This window comes from Enhydra lutris, unplaced genomic scaffold (assembly GCF_002288905.1).
Source record: "Enhydra lutris kenyoni isolate GAN:26980312 unplaced genomic scaffold, ASM228890v2 scaffoldscaffold15, whole genome shotgun sequence".
In the NCBI taxonomy this organism is placed as follows: domain Eukaryota; kingdom Metazoa; phylum Chordata; class Mammalia; order Carnivora; family Mustelidae; genus Enhydra; species Enhydra lutris.
Window position 1 is genome coordinate 2,586,945 of NW_019154099.1, and position 17,691 is coordinate 2,604,635.

Here is a 17,691-nt window from a genome sequence, read left to right on the forward strand (position 1 = left end):
GTAGGTGGGTGTCCCCTTCCTCCTTCACTGCTCCATGTACGTCTCTCCTGAAGCTGTGTGCTCAGTTGGAGAGGACTGCCTTCCCCAATAGAGGAAGTCCAGGGCATACGTAGCTGCACTCCCCACTAGAACCTCCAAACAAGCTCTCAAAGTCCATTTGTAGGAGAACATAGGGTAGTCAAGCTTCCAAGACCCTAGACACAGCCAAATAAGGTGCTATGTGGCAGTCTGCCTTTCTTCAAAAAAAAAAAAAAAAAAAAAAAAAAAATCTAGTCCCATCTGGTGATACTCTGAAGGTCAGTATTCATTTTGTTTATTACTTTACACATAGACCTAGAGCTTGTGGATTTCTTTTTCTGTCTTCTGAAGCAATATTAAATTAGATTACTTATGAAATTAGTTGTTTCTGACCACTCCTCCAACTCTACTTCTAGTCTCTGAAGGCTGGGTTTCCTTAAAGGTCAGAACTTTATGGGATGCTTCCTTGCTTCCTCCCTCCGTGCTTGCCTTTTCCTGGGCCCTTCCCACTCCTCACTTTCCCTTCTATCCTAGTTGGTTTCACTGTCTCATCCATTGGTAATTTTGCTCATCTCTTCACCCTGACATGATTCTGAAGCTTGATCCTTGGTCAGTCAGAGACTGTGTGGCAAGAGCAGGGCTGGGGAAGTTGATGGGGTTGGTTGGGGTTGCTTTGAAAGCTTCCTGGGGAGCTGGGACTAAGAGCCATCTCAGGAAGCTCACTCTTCCTATGCTTCATCAAGTAAAAAGGGAAGAAACATGTATACATATATACTATTTTAAGATAGTAAAATAATGTGATAATAGTAATAATAATAATAATGTAATAATAATAATCACAAGAAGGTGATTGCCAAGGGCAATTCTGGAGAGGACCAATGGCTGAGAACAGGCAGCTGGCAGCAGTCCCAGCATCTGGAGAATAAGGTCCTTAATTCCGAGGGAGCATCTGGGTGACACAGCACAGCATTCATTCATTCTCTTCCATGCACCGCTCAGATCCATGTCTTCTGACAGGTTTTGGGGATTGCTCCTCCAGGGTTCTGGAGGGCCTCTTTTCCTAGGGAAGACTTAGTGAAGACTACTGGTGGGATAATTCACTGCCTCCTGCCGCAGCTAGTCTCATGGCCACATGGATACTCAGCTCCTCCATCCTCTAACGCTCCTTCTAGGTTCCCTTCTTATTTGGGTAGCATCTGGCCCAGGGGGCTAACCTAATTGTGTGACCTAGATGCTCATGCTTGAGGGATGCAAGCCCCTAACCATGCTGTACTCTGGCTATGGCTACTGTGCATTTCCGTTTGCCGTCACTGTTGGGCAAGTGGGCACCCAAAGTACCACCTTTCACCTCCTTGCCAAGCATATTCCTCTTTTGCTCCCAGTATATACCATCAGTCCTTCCTCTTCCTGCTGACTGGGTCAGTTGCCCCTGCCAACAGGTTGACTCCTTTTTTTTCCTTTTGATCCTTTGACTAGAGGAACACAGAGTGCCATTCAGTGGAATTCTTGCTGTGTCCGTTAGTGGAAGTGTTTCTACTTAGGGAACCAGGCCTTCTAAACCTACAGAACCTCTAATTTCAGGGACAGGAAGCACAGATTCCCCAAGTCGGTCCCTGGGAGTGATGGTCAGTAGGGTCACTCATATAATCCGCTGTGGTTCCGGGACCCACATACTCTACCTCTTAGGGAAACAGCACCATTTAGTGGTCATTGGTTTAGAATCTGTACCTTGGAGCTTAGTGTCCCGTCCTCACATGGTGAGGCTGATGCCTTAGCTGTACCTTCAGCCGGCTTGTTATCGCTGTGTCCAGCTGGCATCTGTTGCACGTTGCTGTTCATGAGATAGGACCGGAAGCCCCGTGGTCATGTGAGCACTGCTGCACCTCTTTTGCCTTGGTCTAATGAGCAGTTTTGTGGGGTCAAGTACTCTGTAAGCCCTCGTATAGCTGTGCTAGCTCAGGCCCTGTGTGCAGGAAACCTTTATCTGGATTATGTGTTGATTTCTGTTAGTACGAATGGCTGCTCCTTCCAGGATGGAGTCAATTGGAGTCAGCTTGTTAATAGTCAGCTATTACGAAGTAGGTAGTTGGTCTCTTTAAAAGGGTGATGCTGTGCCAGGGACTCGGCATTAATCTTTGTTACTGACATGGCGGGCTTCCGGCAATGGTAGAAGCTAGGTGGTAGCTTTGGTGAGTAGGAGTCCCAGCTTCTGAATTTGCATTTTTCCTCTTAAGAGTGAGGGTGAGTATCTTTTCGTATGGTTAGGAGTCATGTACATTTCTTTCATTGTGAACCATCAGTTCATATTTCTAGAGGGTTCTTGGTCTTTTTCTTTTATATTTTTAGAAGCTCTTTTTATTATACAGACATCATCTCCTAGTAATATAAATTATAAGTATTTTTTCCTAATATTTCATTTTTTTCTTTGTTCATGGTGTTTTTTTCCATGTAAAGTTTTAAAAAACATATTAAGTAGATTTATCACTCTTTTTATTGCTTCTAGATTTTGAGTCATAGGAAAGTTTCCCTATTCCCAGATTATGGAAGAGTTCACCAATTCTTTCCTTCTAATTCTCGTATAGTTTTATTTTTTTAAATTGTATTATATTAGTCAGCATACAGTACATCATTAGTTTTTGATGCAGCGTTCCATGATTCATTGTTTGCCTGTAACACCCAGTGCCCCATGCAATACGTGCCCTCCTTAATACCCATTGTATAGTTTTATTTTTCACATTTAAATATTTGATTCACTAGGAAGTTATCATGGTATGAGGAATGAATCTCATTTTTCAACATAACCAATTATTTCAACGAACTTGTAAAAAGTCCTTTTTTCCCGAAATGACATAGCTTTTATTTCTGTATGCAGTTGGTTTATTTCTAGAGCTTCAGTTCCATTTCACTGGTTTGTCTATCTGTTCATGTCCTAGTATTAATTTTAGTTTTAGAAACTTTTTATAGGTTTTAATAACTGGTAGAGCCAGCTGTCCTCTCACTTCTTTTCTTTGAATTTTTCTATTTATTCGTGTGTTCTTACCACTGAACTTTCTAATCAGTTTGTCTAGTACCAGAAAGTAACTTAAGTCATTTTATTGCTATTATTTCAAATTTATATATTTGCATAGGAAAAACTACCATCTTTTTGATACTGAGTGTTACTATCCAAGATCAAGGGCTATATTTTTATATGTTCAGGTCTATTTTTCTGTCTCTTAGGAATGAAAACACTTATAAGTTTGGACATTTCTATCACCTGATGTAACTTTAACATAATATCATGGACTTTTTTTTTAGGTGTTACACTTTTTCAGTCTATAGCGTCAATCTTTTTAGGATGAATTTTCCCATTTATGGTTTCTGTCATAATTTTTGTAATAGGGAAAACCTCTTGTGAGAAACAGAGATTAGATTCTAGATTAGATAATCAGAAACCTACCTTTCCCTGGTTGCTTAGGGACCATTTCAGCAAGACAACAGCCTGACAATAACACTTAGATTTCTGCTTTGCTCTTGGATATCATCATTTCCAGGTCTAGATTGTCCTTAATAGGGCAGGATGTTTTATTACCATGGGAAAGATTCGAGGAGAGTGTGTAACTTGGAGATCTCTGCTCTTGACACTTAGGCTTGCTATAGAAGGAAATGCACAAAATAGTGTTACTTCTAGAGAGGAAACAAAGAAGTTACCTCTGTCAGAGTCCCAAAAAGATAAAGTCATTAGAGAAAAATGGAGCCAGATTTTTTGCCAATTATAGTCTGCATGAGGAAAGCTCTTGCATTTTTGTGTGTAGTTTATACAAAAAGTATACCTCTTTCCTCTGTACTCTGTGAGAGTTGTGTGTGCACAATGCGTGCGTATACACACACACACACACATACACCCTCAGTGGTTCCCTGAGACTTGGTATTTGGTAAAATGATAGTAAAGACTGATAATGGTGAGCTTTCTTATGTCTTTTGCCTTTTGCGTGGTACCTGATATGGAAACTACTGAGATGAATCACTGTGTTCAGATGGTCTAATTTTTGTATATCAAACTGACTTTTGACCATAAAGCTGATCTCTTATTAGTGTCAGGTCCTTTCTTGAATGATTCTAGGTTTTTCTATCTGGTTTCCTCATCTGTCCCTCTTTCCCTTCCCTTCATCAGTGGTTACTTTATAGGGAGAAGGAGGCAGTGTGAAAGAAATTAAGGTTGGAGAATAAGTGGTGCAAAGTCTGGGGAAGAAAGTACAGGACTTACCATTCCTTCTTGGAGTTGATTCTTTGTGTGTGGCTATCTCGTATAGATGGAGTTGTTTATGCCTGGGGCCACAATGGATATAGCCAGCTTGGGAATGGGACGACCAACCAAGGCATTGCTCCCATCCAAGTCTGTACCAATCTCTTGATCAAGCAAGTGGTTGAAGTAGCTTGTGGCTCACATCATTCAATGGCTCTGGCAGCTGATGGAGAGGTAAGTACCCTGCTTTTATTCTTTATTTTTAAACTGTGGTAAAATACACGTAATATAAAATTGCCGTCCTAGCCATTTTTAAGAATTGTGGAAGCCAGGCCTCAGGATGTGTGAGAGCCACTTCCCGCAACCATTTTATCATATGCCTGGACTATTGCCATGGTCTCTTTAACCACTTAAAATGGGTTAGGATGGCAAATTTTATATTTTTATAAAATATGTGTATGTATTTTTATATCCATGTGATCTATTGAATGTCAGTTCAGTGACATTAAGTATATTCACATTGTTATGCAACCAGCATCACCATCCGTCTGCAGAACTCTATCTTGCAGAGCCGAAGCTGCACCTACCAAACTAGCTCTCCCTCTCCCTCCCGTCCCCAGGTGAACACCATTTTGTCTCCATGAGTCTGACAGCTCTGGGTAGCTCATTGCAGTGGAACCATGCAGTGTTCATCCTTTATGACTGCCTTATTTCACTGAGCATAATGTTGTCAGGGTTTGTCCGTTTTGGCATATGTGTCAGAATTTCTCTCCTTTTTAAGGCTGAATAATACTCTGTATATGTGTATGCCATATTTTGTTTGTCCATTTATCTGTTGATGGATATTTAGGCTGTTAACACCTTTTGCTAACAACCTAAAATGTAAATAATGACCCTATTTATATCTGGGATAGTGGAAACATAGTAGCCCTATGTGTACAACTAAAAACATGTGGGAACACACTCTTTTTCTAATAAAACCTATGGGATGAGGACCACCCTTTTGATAGCAGTAGACTAAGCCTTAAGGCAGTTGAGTCTCCTGCTCTTTGCTAAGACTGTAAATCAGATGTGTATGACAGTGGTCTGTCCTTTAGTTTTTGTTTTTTAACTACCCCATCCGTTAAGGTCTGTTTTGTTTTTTGGCAAATGTAATGATGTCATAGAAAATAACTTTACCAACATTCCAATAGGTTACTGTACCACTTTTTCACCCCCAAGTTCTTTGCTTACTTATCATAAAGTTTTCTGATCTTATTGATTCTACCTTCTAATCTTTTGTCTCATTTTGTTTCTCTTTATCTCTATAACCTGAGGTTAGACCTTGCTGTCAGCCTGGGCTATTGCCATGGTCTCTTTTATTCTATAGCTTTTTAATTGGTCTACCTGTTAAGTATTACTACTTTTCTGCCCCCTGTAATTTTTTTTTTTTTTAAGATTGATTTATTTATTTTAGAGCATGAGGAGAGAGAATATCAAGCAGACTCTACACCGAGCAAGGAGTCCAATGTGGGGCTCAGTCTCGGGACCCTGAGATCCTGACCCAAGCTGAAACCAAGGGTCAGATGCCCAACTGATTGTACCATCCAGGTGCCCATACTCCTTGTGACTTCTAAAGCACAGATCATTCTGTTCTCCCGTTTAAAATCCGTCAGTGATGTTAACAGTGATTTTATTATGTGGGGCAGGTTACCGGTGAAGAAACCAGAGAAACTGAATGAGATCAAGGTTTCACGGCTGGGATGTGCTGGGACTAGGCCTAGCACCCGGGTCTTATGCCCCGAATCCGTAGTTTGCTGCTATGATTTTGATTATTGGAACCCTACTCCTCATTTTTAAATAAAAGGCAGCTGCACTGCAAGGGACTTGAGATACTTGAGAAGAAGTGCCAGAAGAATATTAAAATTAGAATTCCCTAATTTGTACAGCCTGGAATCCTGGTTTATTTAACTGTAAGCCAATATGCTACTTTGGATAATTGTGCTCAATATTTGCCGCCTTATACCAGATGCTCCCGTGAACCCACCCTCGGGAAGTGTTGCCAGTTATTTCTTTTGTATCTGTGAAATGAACCTCTACTGCATATTCTTTTAAGGCTCCAGCCATAGGTTTTGCTCTGGTTGCCTTGGGCAGTATCAGACGTGTAAGCAGAGATAGGAAGTGTTGACCAAGGAAAGATTGTGGAAGCCAGACTTCAGGATGTGGGAGGACCATTGTCGGGGCAAGTGAAAGGGGTGGAGGTCCCTAGAAATTCTAGTGTTGGAGGAAGTTCTTTCCCAGGCTGCTGGCATCCACCCTCCCCTTATTCTCTCTGGTCACACTCTTATTTGATAGGCTTAGTTGGTAATTAACATGAAGTGATTTTTTTTGTTTGTTTGTTTTTCATCTTTGTTACTAGATTTTAACTAGCTTAGAGATTTATTTGGGTCTCTTTAGAAATCTGGTTTTCACCTAATGGCAAATCATAGGCCAAAGGTGCACAGGGTGCATTTGAGGAGGGGAGTTGCTTGGAGCTGACAGTGAATGAAAACTCAGCGAAGACAGTACCCAGAATAGCCTAACAACCTGGTGTCATTTCTGTAGGGACAGACACCTCTTTGGTACTTGTGAGCCTTACAGTGTTATGACCTGTAACTGTGATTGGTAATTATAGTTGTGATGGCCATGAGTCATCAGGAAAGGTTATGTAATACTCAGTTTTGGCAATTAGTGAGACAGGGAGAAGCATTGTAGGGCTTTAAAGCTTCCCGTGAAGGAAAAAAAAGAGTATCTGTGTTCAAAGAGTTAAGCAGACTTTTCCTCTCCCTGCTACTTATGTGGTATATGCTCTATTTCTTACTGATGCCAGCCGAATCATATATGGCTGTCATATGACAGAGGCAATACAGTGTCATGGTTAAGAGCACAGCTACACTTCGTAGGTTCCCATTCCATGTTACTGCTTACTTGGTGGAACCTCAAGTAAGCCACTTAACCTCTCGGGTTCCATTTCCGTGTAGAAAATGCGGGTGATAATAGTATCTACCCCAGGCCCAGGGTCACTATACAGGATGACTATGAAAATTAAAGATGGTAGTGGTGCCCAGAAAGTATGTAGAGCCATGTAGCACATTGTAAATATTCATTAAGTGGATTTATTTTTATTTTATGATTATTAATGTGTGTTAGAGGTAGAATGTTCACCCTGTTACTAATAATTCATTCTTTCCCCCTTGTTTTGTGTAGGTATTTGCTTGGGGCTATAACAACTGTGGCCAGGTGGGATCAGGATCCACAACAAATCAACCAACTCCTCGCAAAGTTACAAACTGTTTACATATTAAGAGAGTGGTTGGCATTGCTTGTGGTCAGACCTCATCCATGGCTGTTCTGGACAATGGTGAGGTGAGCTCTCTCTGCACTCCGCTTCTCTGCCCGCCCGCGCCCCGTCCTCCGTCCTCACCTCCTCTCTCGTTAAATAGCATTTTCTGCATGAGGAGCATGTATGCGATCACGGAAGGAAAAGTGCTTGTTTTATAGTTTCGTGGGTAGTTAACTGGTTACTGATTGAGGGGTACCTAGAGGGTGTTTGCTCCTCAGTATGAATTTTTAATTCTAAGATTAATCTGTAAGTAAAGATACTCATATGTCTCAATTTTTTTTTTTTGTGAGACCCCAGGTAGTTTGGTGTTCATAGGTATTTGTGACTTACTGTAGTGAAGAATTTGATACTACCTCTTTTATCCAATGAAGACATCAAGTGTGCCCTCTGTCAAGTTAACTGGTGATGTTTGTCAGCAGCGATGGACTCCAGTGCGCCTGCATCTGGAGTCTGTTGGCAGGAGGAAGCTACTTACAGGAGCGGAATTTTTTGTGCCAGTTGTTGTTGGCTACTTTTAAAAACTCAACTTTTAGTGATCCTTTACCGTGGCTACCTTTGAGCTGATGGTTATTTCTGTACAATTATTCTGGTTGTAACTTCTGCTTAAATAGGCCTCTTACCAATCTGTCAATGTCTTAGTTGAGAAAGATTATGCAAAGATATGTCTTTGAGATTTTATTCATTTGAGAGTGAGAGAAAGAGAGCTTGTGAGAGCACAAGCAGGGGAGGGGCAGAGGGCAAGGGCAGAGCAGCCTCCCTGCTGAGCAGGGAGCCAAGAAGTGGAGGGGTGGGGCGGGGTGGAGGGGTGGGGCGGGGTGGAGGGGTGGGGCGGGGTGGGGGGGGTGGGGCTTAATCTTAACCATGACCTGGAGATCATGACCTGAGGCACCCAGGCACCCCACAAAGATTGTCTTTGGCTACAGATGTGTGGGGTATGTATGCATTGCAGTGCTAGAGTGCTTTGGAGTTTTCTGAATACTCACCTATGTTAGCTTACTGTTTTAAATTATTTTTATTGAGGCATAATTGGCATACATTATGTTAGTTTTAGGTGTACAGTGTAATGATTCAATGTTTGTGTATAATTAAAGATCACCACAGTAATTCTAGTTAATATCTGTCACCATGCAGTTTTTTCCTTGTGATGAGAACTTTTAAGATGATTCTCTCAGCAGCTTTCAGATACGCAATACAGTATTACTACCTGTAGTCACCATGCTGTACATTACGTCCCGATGACTTACTTATTTTATAACTGGTAGTTTGTACTTTTTGGCCCCCCTTTACCCATTTTGCCTGTGCTCTTCTGCCCCCACCTCTAGAAACCACCAATCTGTTCTCTGTATATATGCGCTTGTTTTTGTTTGTTTGTTTTTTTAATTGAAGTATAGTCAGTGCACAATTTTCCATTAGTTTCAGGTGTACAGCGTAGTGATTTGATGAATCTCTTCCTCAGGCCATGTTCACCAGAAGTGTGAACTTATTTTTTGAATCAATCCTGATGTCATCTTGGATGTTTTCAGAATTTCTTGGGATAGTCATTGGACATTCTCCATTTCAGTATTCTTTACTTTTCCTTTATTTTTAAAAATAAATTTAAAAAATATTATTATGTGGTTATTTTCACAAACAAAAGGAGATGAAACACATAAAGTAAAAAGTGAGTGCCTTTTCTCCAGTCTTGTTAATAGTTTAATGAATATCCTTTTGGGTTTTTCCCTATAAACAATTCTGTATGGGTAAATATAACTGTCTTTTATAAAAATGGGATCATTATAGGTTACTGCTCTTCTCTGCTAGTCTGCAGCTTTCCTGCTAACAAGACAGATGTTTACCTGAATCTATTATCAGACCATTTATAGCTGCTTTCCATTATAATGGCTACTTAGTTTTCCTATTGGATGACCCACACCCAGAAATCTAGTAATGGATATTGCAAATGTTTCTAAATTTTTGCTGTTATAAACATTGTAGCACTGACTTCCTGTGTTACTGTATATCTCTGTACACTTCTGTAAGTATTCTGTAGAATAAGTTCACAGGAATAAGATTTCTGAGTCAGAGGTTATGCCATTAAAGTTGTTGATAGCTATAGCCAAATTTCTCTGCAGAAAGTTAAAACCTGTTGTACTTATGTTATGGAAAGTGCTTTTAACCATCTCCTGCTGTATTTTAAATTCTCTGTCCTCCTTCCCCTTCTGTCACATTGCCCTGAAAAGCCCCATCCATCTGTTTGCCCTGCCTTGTCCTGGTGCCACCAGACATTTCAGGTTTCTCATTTGACCAAACCTATAGTCTGTTCCTGGTCAGTGCTTTGTCCTGTGTCCCACACTTGCCATTCTAAACCTTTACCACTGCTGGCAAACCTGTCTCCAGCTCCGCTACTTTCAGCTGATGACTCCCTCTCCAGAGAGCGAAGGGGTCGCCACATTCTATTACATCTTCTTCTTAACCTCTTTCCTGTCTGTTCCTTCTCTCTGGTTCCCCCTGTCTTTGCCTTAGTTTAGACCCTCAGCAGGGCTCATCTGTGTGCTAATGAGAAACACATATCTCCTGAATGACTGTCCCGCCTCTAGTCTTAGATAGTCCGGTCCCCTTTATGTGGAGCCAGCACAATCTTTCCAAGATGTGTGAAATATTTCAGTGGAAGGCCCATAGATGCATTCTACTTTCCCTAGTATGTGTTTCGGTACTTCACCCCATTGGCCTTTGCTTTTCGTTCTAGTCTTCAGCCTGCCACTGCTGGACGTGTCCTGCTACGCCTGCCTGCTCATGTTTAGAACCTGCTTCTAGAACATTCTGCGCCCTCTCCCTGGAATACATTCACTTCCATTTATCTCTGCTCAATCTGCTTTCTGAAGGTTGTTCCTAAGCTATCTTTCTATAGCTAAGTCCTTTCTCTGCTCTGCTTTTGTAGTGACTTGATTGTATCTCTAGGATAGCGCTCACCACCTGACTACAAAAGTTTGCAATTGTCCATCTTTCCTGTTAAACTGTGACCAAAAACTTATTCTTAGTACCTTTTATCATGTCCTGACATATAAGAAGTGTTTCATAATTGTTAATGAGCATCAGCTTCCTCATGTATAAAACAAGATTAAATGACTTGCCCCAAGGCTATCCAAACAGTAGGTGACAGCATAGGAACTCATGCCAAATTCTGTCATCCCCACCCCCAAAATATCTTGTTTGGAGATTCCTTGTGGGATCACATAGAGTGTGGGTGTTGGAAGTGGAAAAGTATTCCTGATTTGTTTAGGTGAACGGCATTTTTATACGTTCCCTCTTACTAACAGTTTTAAAAGCCTGTTCTCTCCCTTTCTTTCTCTAAGGTATATGGCTGGGGTTACAATGGCAATGGTCAGTTAGGCTTGGGAAACAATGGCAATCAGCTGACCCCTGTGCGAGTGGCGGCTTTGCACAGCGTGTGTGTGAACCAGGTATGTGTGCTGGGTTGCGCTGCTGCTCACCTCCAGCTCCCCTGCCCTGACTTGGAGAACAATACTGTGTGCCTTCATCTTCCACATTTACAGTTTCATCTTCTCTAAATTCCCATGTTGAGGAGAAACACCATGGTGGTGACACATCAGTCTTGACAAGTTAAAAAAAAAAAAAAAGCGATTGGAAAACTCTAGGAGTCTCAGTCTTGGGCTTTTCTAATGCTTTTTTAATGTTCCAGAGAATGTCAGTCCATAACTGATGATGAATTGGCATTCTGCAGAAGCTGGCTGTGGTCTTTAAGTAAATGTTTCTCCTGCCTTTCCTGTTTTCCTGTTGATGGTAACCATTTAAATTTACTTGCAGATTGTCTGCGGCTATGCACACACTCTAGCACTAACAGATGAGGGCTTGCTCTATGCCTGGGGAGCTAACACCTATGGGCAGCTGGGAACTGGCAATAAAAATAACCTGCTAAGCCCAGCCCACATCATGGTGGAGAAAGAAAGGTAACTGGGCTGTACCGTGTCTCAGGGTTCTGTGTGTGGTTTTGGACTTGGGGCTCTGTGTGTTGAGCTATGGGGTTTAGCTTTTGTAACTCTTCTGTTTCTTTACGTTGTCATTTTTGTTTTTTTTTTTTTTTAAGATTTTATTTATTTATTTGACAGAGAGAGAGAGAGGTCACAAGTAGGCAGAGAAGCAGGCAGAGAGAGAGGGGGGAAGCAGGCTCCCCGCCAAGCAGAGAGCCTCATGCGGGTCTCGATCCCAGGACCCTGAGATCATGACCTGAGCTGAAGGCAGAGGCTTAACCCACTGAGCCAACCAGGCACCCTCTTTACATTGTCATTTTGAACAAGAGTTTGAATAGCAGCCAGAGTGAACATGAGGTTGATAAGATTCTTACGTAGCTCTCTAAAATAACCTCCTGTGATTGATAGGCATTAATGCGTATTGGTGTAATTCTTACGGCCTTCCTGTGACCCATCTAGTAGGGGAGTGAAATAGGGTCTGTCACCATATAGAAACTCAGAGTGTAGTTCTGACTTTTCCATTGAGCCAAGTAAAACAACTTCTGAATAAATAAAATCTCTTAAAAGGACAATATCTTTAAATTTAAAAAAAAAATTTTTTTTTTTTTTTTAATTATTTGACAGAGATCACAAGTAGGCAGAGAGGCAGGCAGAGAGAGAGGAGGGAAAGCAGGCACCCCGCTGAGCAGAGAGCCCGATGTGGGGCTCAATCCCAGGACCCTGAGATCATGACCTGAGCCGAAGGCAGAGGCTTAACCCACTGAGCCACCCAGGCGCCCCAAGGACAATATCTTTAAATATTGATTTGATTTAATGGATATCACTGGAATAATGCTTTGTTTATTCAGCCAAATTGTGAGTCCTTACCCACTAAGTTTTAGAGGGTTGTCTTCTGATTGTAGGACCTTGTCTAAGAAGCATACTGAGAAATATAAGTCTGGCTTGATGTCCATTTGGATTAGGATGTTCAGAGTCCATTACCCTGAGGCCAGTGCTTATTTAGGGGTTGAGAGAATAAGTTGTATCAAGGAAATGGTATTTTGAAGACACTATTTTTTTTTTGCTACTGTCTAAGTCCCCCCGAAATGTCAGGATATTTTGCCTCTGTCCACTTTCCTCATCTACTTTAGTTTCTAGTCCCTTTTTCCAAGTTGTCCTCAACAGTGTTTGTTATTTATCCTAATTCAGAATGAGGTTAGGATGAGAAGTGGGGCAACAAGCAAGGGAAGAACACAGTACTCTTGTTGTGACCTTTCAGTTGTGTTCTTATGACCTGATAACTAATATCCCTCAATCCTGGGCTGTTTTTTGTGGTGCTGTCAGCATGACCCCCTTATCTACCTTGTGTGGTGTGCTCTCGGCTTTTGTGATAAAGAAATGACATATATTTTTCTTAAAACTTTCCAGGGTCGTAGAGATCGCGGCCTGCCACTCTGCACACACGTCGGCGGCCAAGACCCAGGGCGGGCACGTGTACATGTGGGGCCAGTGCCGGGGCCAGTCGGTGATCCTGCCCCACCTCACCCACTTCTCCTGCACCGATGACGTGTTCGCCTGCTTTGCCACGCCTGCTGTCTCGTGGCGCCTCCTGTCCGTGGGTGAGAAAGCTCAGGGCTCCTTCCACCCGGGGAAGAGCCGTGTTAGCAGCTGACCACTCTATTAATGTTTCTGTAGTTGCTGATTGTGGGCACTTTCAGGTCCTAGAATGTTTTATTCTCCAATAGCTGTAATTCCTTTCCTCAAAATAGATTTGCATAATAGAATTTATTTGTATGTTATAAAATATTATAGAGACTTACTGTTTTCTCCCGTTCATTGCTTTCATTTTAATTGAGGTGAGATTTACGTCCATGAAGTTAACCATTTGAAAGTGTACAGTTCGGAGGCATTCAGTACGGCCACAGTGCTGTGTGATTACCATTTATATCGAGTTCTGAAGTATTTTCATTTCCCTGAATGAAACGAAACCCTTGTGCCTGTTGTGCAGTCACTCCCCATTCTCCCTTCCCCTATCCCTGGCAGTCACATCTTTGCTTTTACTTTCTAAGGATTTACCTATTCTGGATATTTTCTATAAAGGGAATCATATGAGATGTGACCTTTTGGGTCTAGCTTCTTTTACTTAATGTTTTTGAGGCTCCCCCATGTTGTAGTACACATTAATTCTTCATTTGTATGGCTGGATGAAATTTCGTTGTACGTATAGACCAAACCTTGTTTTTCCGTGCATCTCTTGATGGATATTTGGATTGTTTCCACCTTCGGCTGTTGTGACTAGTGCTGTTAGAAATATTTGTGTGCAAATCTTTGTTTGAGTAACCTTGTGTCATCAGGTGTGTCACACAGCTAGTGCGGCTGTCTCATCTTTGGGTGACCCGTCTTTATGCGCATGGGAGCAAGAGTATGTTTGGAAAGAGTTAAGCTGCTACTCAATTTAAAGGGAAATAAGTTGAACATTTCCAGGTTCTTTAATTATAATACAGTATAGACTTTTTTTTTTTTTTTTTTTAAAGAGAGGGAATGTGTGGAGAGTGGGAAGGGCAGAGGGAGAGGGAGAGAGAAAATCTCAAGCAGACTCCATACCCAGCATGGAGCCAACATGGGTTCAATCTCGTGATCCTGAGATCATAACCGGAGCCAACATCAAGAGTCGGACGCTTAACTGATCAAGCCACCCAGGTCCACCTGCCATATTTTTTTGCAGTGAATGTTGTGATTTGAAAAAATTAGTTTCCACAATGGGACTGTTTGGCCATAATCACACATATGTGTAGCATGTACAGCCAAACACTGTGTCCGTCTTCAGAATCCCATGTGCTCCTTAACCTGGACCTGTTTATAAAGAGCTTCTCCAGGTACTTGCCTCTCAGAATCCTAATCCTGAAAAGACATCCTTTTCAGAACAAAAGTTGTAACATTTTTTAATGTTAAGTTTGGAAAAGCTACTTCTTTCCCATCTACCAAAAGTCAGAAAGTTTACCACCTCAGCTGAGTGTTAGAAAGAGAGCAGCGGGTTAAGAAACACCTCTGGAGAATATTTTTTTTCTGAAAGGCAGTATTGTCCTTGTTGCTGAAAGCCAAGACGGGGAAAAGGGCTAGTCAGGCCTTAGGACTGATGCAGAAGTGGAGACACCGATACGAAGCTACTTTGTGAGTGGGTGGGGTAGCACTCTCGATGCCTGGATTCTGTGCCCATCTTAGTCATTTCCTTTCTTTTATTTCCCAGGGATCCAGGTTATAGGGTCAGGGAAAGCCTGATATTTGAGAGAGTGTCCACTTTCCTCCACAGCCAAGAGAGCTCTACATTGTGGGAGCCCAGGGGAGGGCTTAGACAAATGCCATTTCCTTGGGAGGTTCTGATAGTTAAACTCATGGGTAAACTTCTTTGTTAAGTTTCAGCCTTGGTTTTAGCAGATGTCCCTCCTCCAAGAGCAGCAGGCTGCTGCGAGAGCCCTGTTCTCATCCTAAGGGCGGTTGAAACCTGTCGCAGCACCTGCATTCATTGCCAGTGATCTCTGGAACTCTTTTTGTTTTCCTATTAGCCTTCTACTTGTTTTCCTTTGTCCGTGCATAGACCGCACAGGAAAGTGTTACCTAATTTGTATAAGTGCCTTTACTTTTCTTCATGAGGTCACAGTTCGACTTACAAATAATCATTGCAGCAGTTCTTACCAGGCAGTGTGATCAGCTTTTTGTAAAACTGTTCCCTTTGAGTATACATGGTTACTAAGTCAGTTTACTCTGTTTTTAGATAGTAGGTAAGGATTATTGTTTGTACATTAATCTTTAGGATTAAGAGGGATGTTGAGATTCCACAAACCTAGGAAGCAGGGTTTCTTTGTATAAGAACACGACTGCATGGTGTTACCACTTCACTGCTAACGTTCTTTCTTGGCACAACTTCAGTTGAATTTACTAGCTCCTTGAAACTACCCCAAAGCAGAGCAAAGATGTTCTTGGTGTTTCAGTCAGGGAAAATTGATAAATTCTTAGTCTGTGAAGAGAACAACCAAAGTTTTAAGTAAGTATTTATATAATCGTGGACTGCTTTTAACTTTTTATTCTTTTAAAAAATACACATTTTAAAGATTCATTTAAGAGAAAGCAAGAGTGAGCACAAGCAGGGGAAGTGGGAGAGGGAGTCTGTTGTGGGGCTCAGTCCCAGGACCCTGAGATCATGACCTGAGCTGAAAGCAGATGCTTAACTGACTGAGCCACACAGGCAGCCCCAAAATATACGTTTTAAAATGTCTGACTTGGGGCGCCTGGGTGGCTCAGTGGGTTAAAGCCTCTGCCTTCGGCCTGGGTCATGATCCCGGAGTCCTGGGATCGAGCCCCGCATCAGGCTCTCTGCTCCGTGGGGAGCCTGCTTCCTCCTCTCTCTCTCTGCCTGCCTCTCTGCCTACTTGTGATCTCTGTCTGTCAAATAAATAAATAAAATCTTAAATAAATAAATTAATAAAATGTCTGACTTGGTATGTAAGACTGGTAATTGGCTTTTCCAACTACTATTTTTGGTAAAGACTCAAAGTACTTATTTTGATACAGTGAAATTGATTTGTCAAATAAGGCATGAACTCTTGAAAAAAATCTGATGGAATTATCTATCATGCTAATGGTTATTTTTTTGAAGTCTTTCATATCTCTAGCACGTTTCCTGAGCCTTTTGTATTAATAACGTGTTTGTTGCTTTCAGAGCATGAAGACTTTTTAACAGTTGCCGAATCACTGAAGAAAGAATTTGATAGTCCAGAAACTGCTGATCTGAAGTTTCGAATTGATGGGAAATATATCCATGTCCATAAGGCTGTTTTGAAAATCAGGTATTTTTGTGTGAACTTAAAGACATTAATAACCTTTTGTTGTTGCAATCCCCATTTTTTTTGTTAGCCCACAAAATGGAGACTGATAAGGAATAGCCTTGGCAGTAGAGAGAAATGGTACAACTTAGTATTTTTGTGAATGGGATCCATGCATTACTGAAGAGTTTTGCATGTGTATGTGAGTATGCAGTCCTGCCTTTTTGAAAAGGCATGATGTGGTAATGTGAATATTTGTACTGTGTTGGCGTTTTTTTTCCTTTTTTTTTTTTTTTTTTGAGAGAAAGAGTGCATGCTCTGAGCCAGGGTGGGAAGAGGGGCAGAGGGAGAGGAAGAGAGAATCCCAAACTGGCTCCACCCTGGGTGATGTGGCGCTTGATCCCATGACCCTAAGCCAAGACCCTAAGCCAAAATCCAGAGTCCGACTGAACCGTTCAGGCTCACTGTCTGTATTGTGTTTTAAATGAAGATCTGGTGAGTATTTATTTCCATTGACAAATTTACATGCTTAAAAAAAATACAGAAGATTTTTAGTGAAAAGTGTGTTTATCTTCTTTTACACTTAAAGATTCCTTTTTCCTCAAGCAGAAAACTCACGGTCAGGAGTGGTGAACCTCTGACCCTGAGGGACATCTAATTCCCAATTACAGAAACGTCCTTTAGAGAGAGTAGATGATGACAGGATTGTATTTATTAATAACGGTTTGGACTCTTGGGCCCTGAGGCTGCCATTACTGAAAAAGAGGCACATGAAGTGAGACTGTTGGGAGTTAAAGTGGCCATTTATAAGTCCCTTTTGAAATTTAGTTGAAAATCTTTTTATAAAATAACACATTTTAAGGGAACCCCAAAGCCATATGTCAGTTATTATTGAGAGAGTAAATATCTGAACCAAAGTATTAACAGGTGAACTGGAAATGTTCCTTTCCATGAACCTTTGGTCAACCATCTGTTCCTTTCATTTAATTGTCGCATTTAATTTGTCATTCCTTGCCTAGACAACTGTTTCTCTTTACTTCTCAGATGAAGTAATGTCTTATGTAGGTGGAACCATTTTTAGTTGAGAATGGATTTTGAAAATATCTATGTTTATTTACACCATATCTCATTTTGGTATGTGTGCTGCCCAAGCGAGCACAACCATATCTCATTTTAAAAGGATTTGAAAAGGTGACTTTTTAAAACTGAAGTAAATGACATACTTAAGAAAACCCAGTATTTAGAAATCAGTTCCTCATACAGGTGGCTTTTTCCATACAAATACAACATAAAAAGACCCACTGAAGTTTTTTTCTTAAA

General features: G+C 41.3%; 1 protein-coding gene across 3 annotated transcripts in view; it reads left to right on the forward strand.

Moving 5' to 3' along the window:
* LOC111147065 (RCC1 and BTB domain containing protein 1) overlaps positions 1-17,691 on the forward strand; it is a 50,792-nt gene that overhangs the window by 22,370 nt on the left and 10,731 nt on the right. For all 3 annotated transcript variants that reach the window (XM_022502935.1, XM_022502936.1, XM_022502937.1), the window contains 6 exons: positions 4,311-4,477; positions 7,469-7,627; positions 10,937-11,044; positions 11,409-11,551; positions 12,980-13,170; positions 16,269-16,395. In XM_022502935.1, coding sequence (XP_022358643.1) covers positions 4,311-4,477; positions 7,469-7,627; positions 10,937-11,044; positions 11,409-11,551; positions 12,980-13,170; positions 16,269-16,395 — 895 coding nt within the window. The remainder of the gene's footprint in view (positions 1-4,310; positions 4,478-7,468; positions 7,628-10,936; positions 11,045-11,408; positions 11,552-12,979; positions 13,171-16,268; positions 16,396-17,691) is intronic.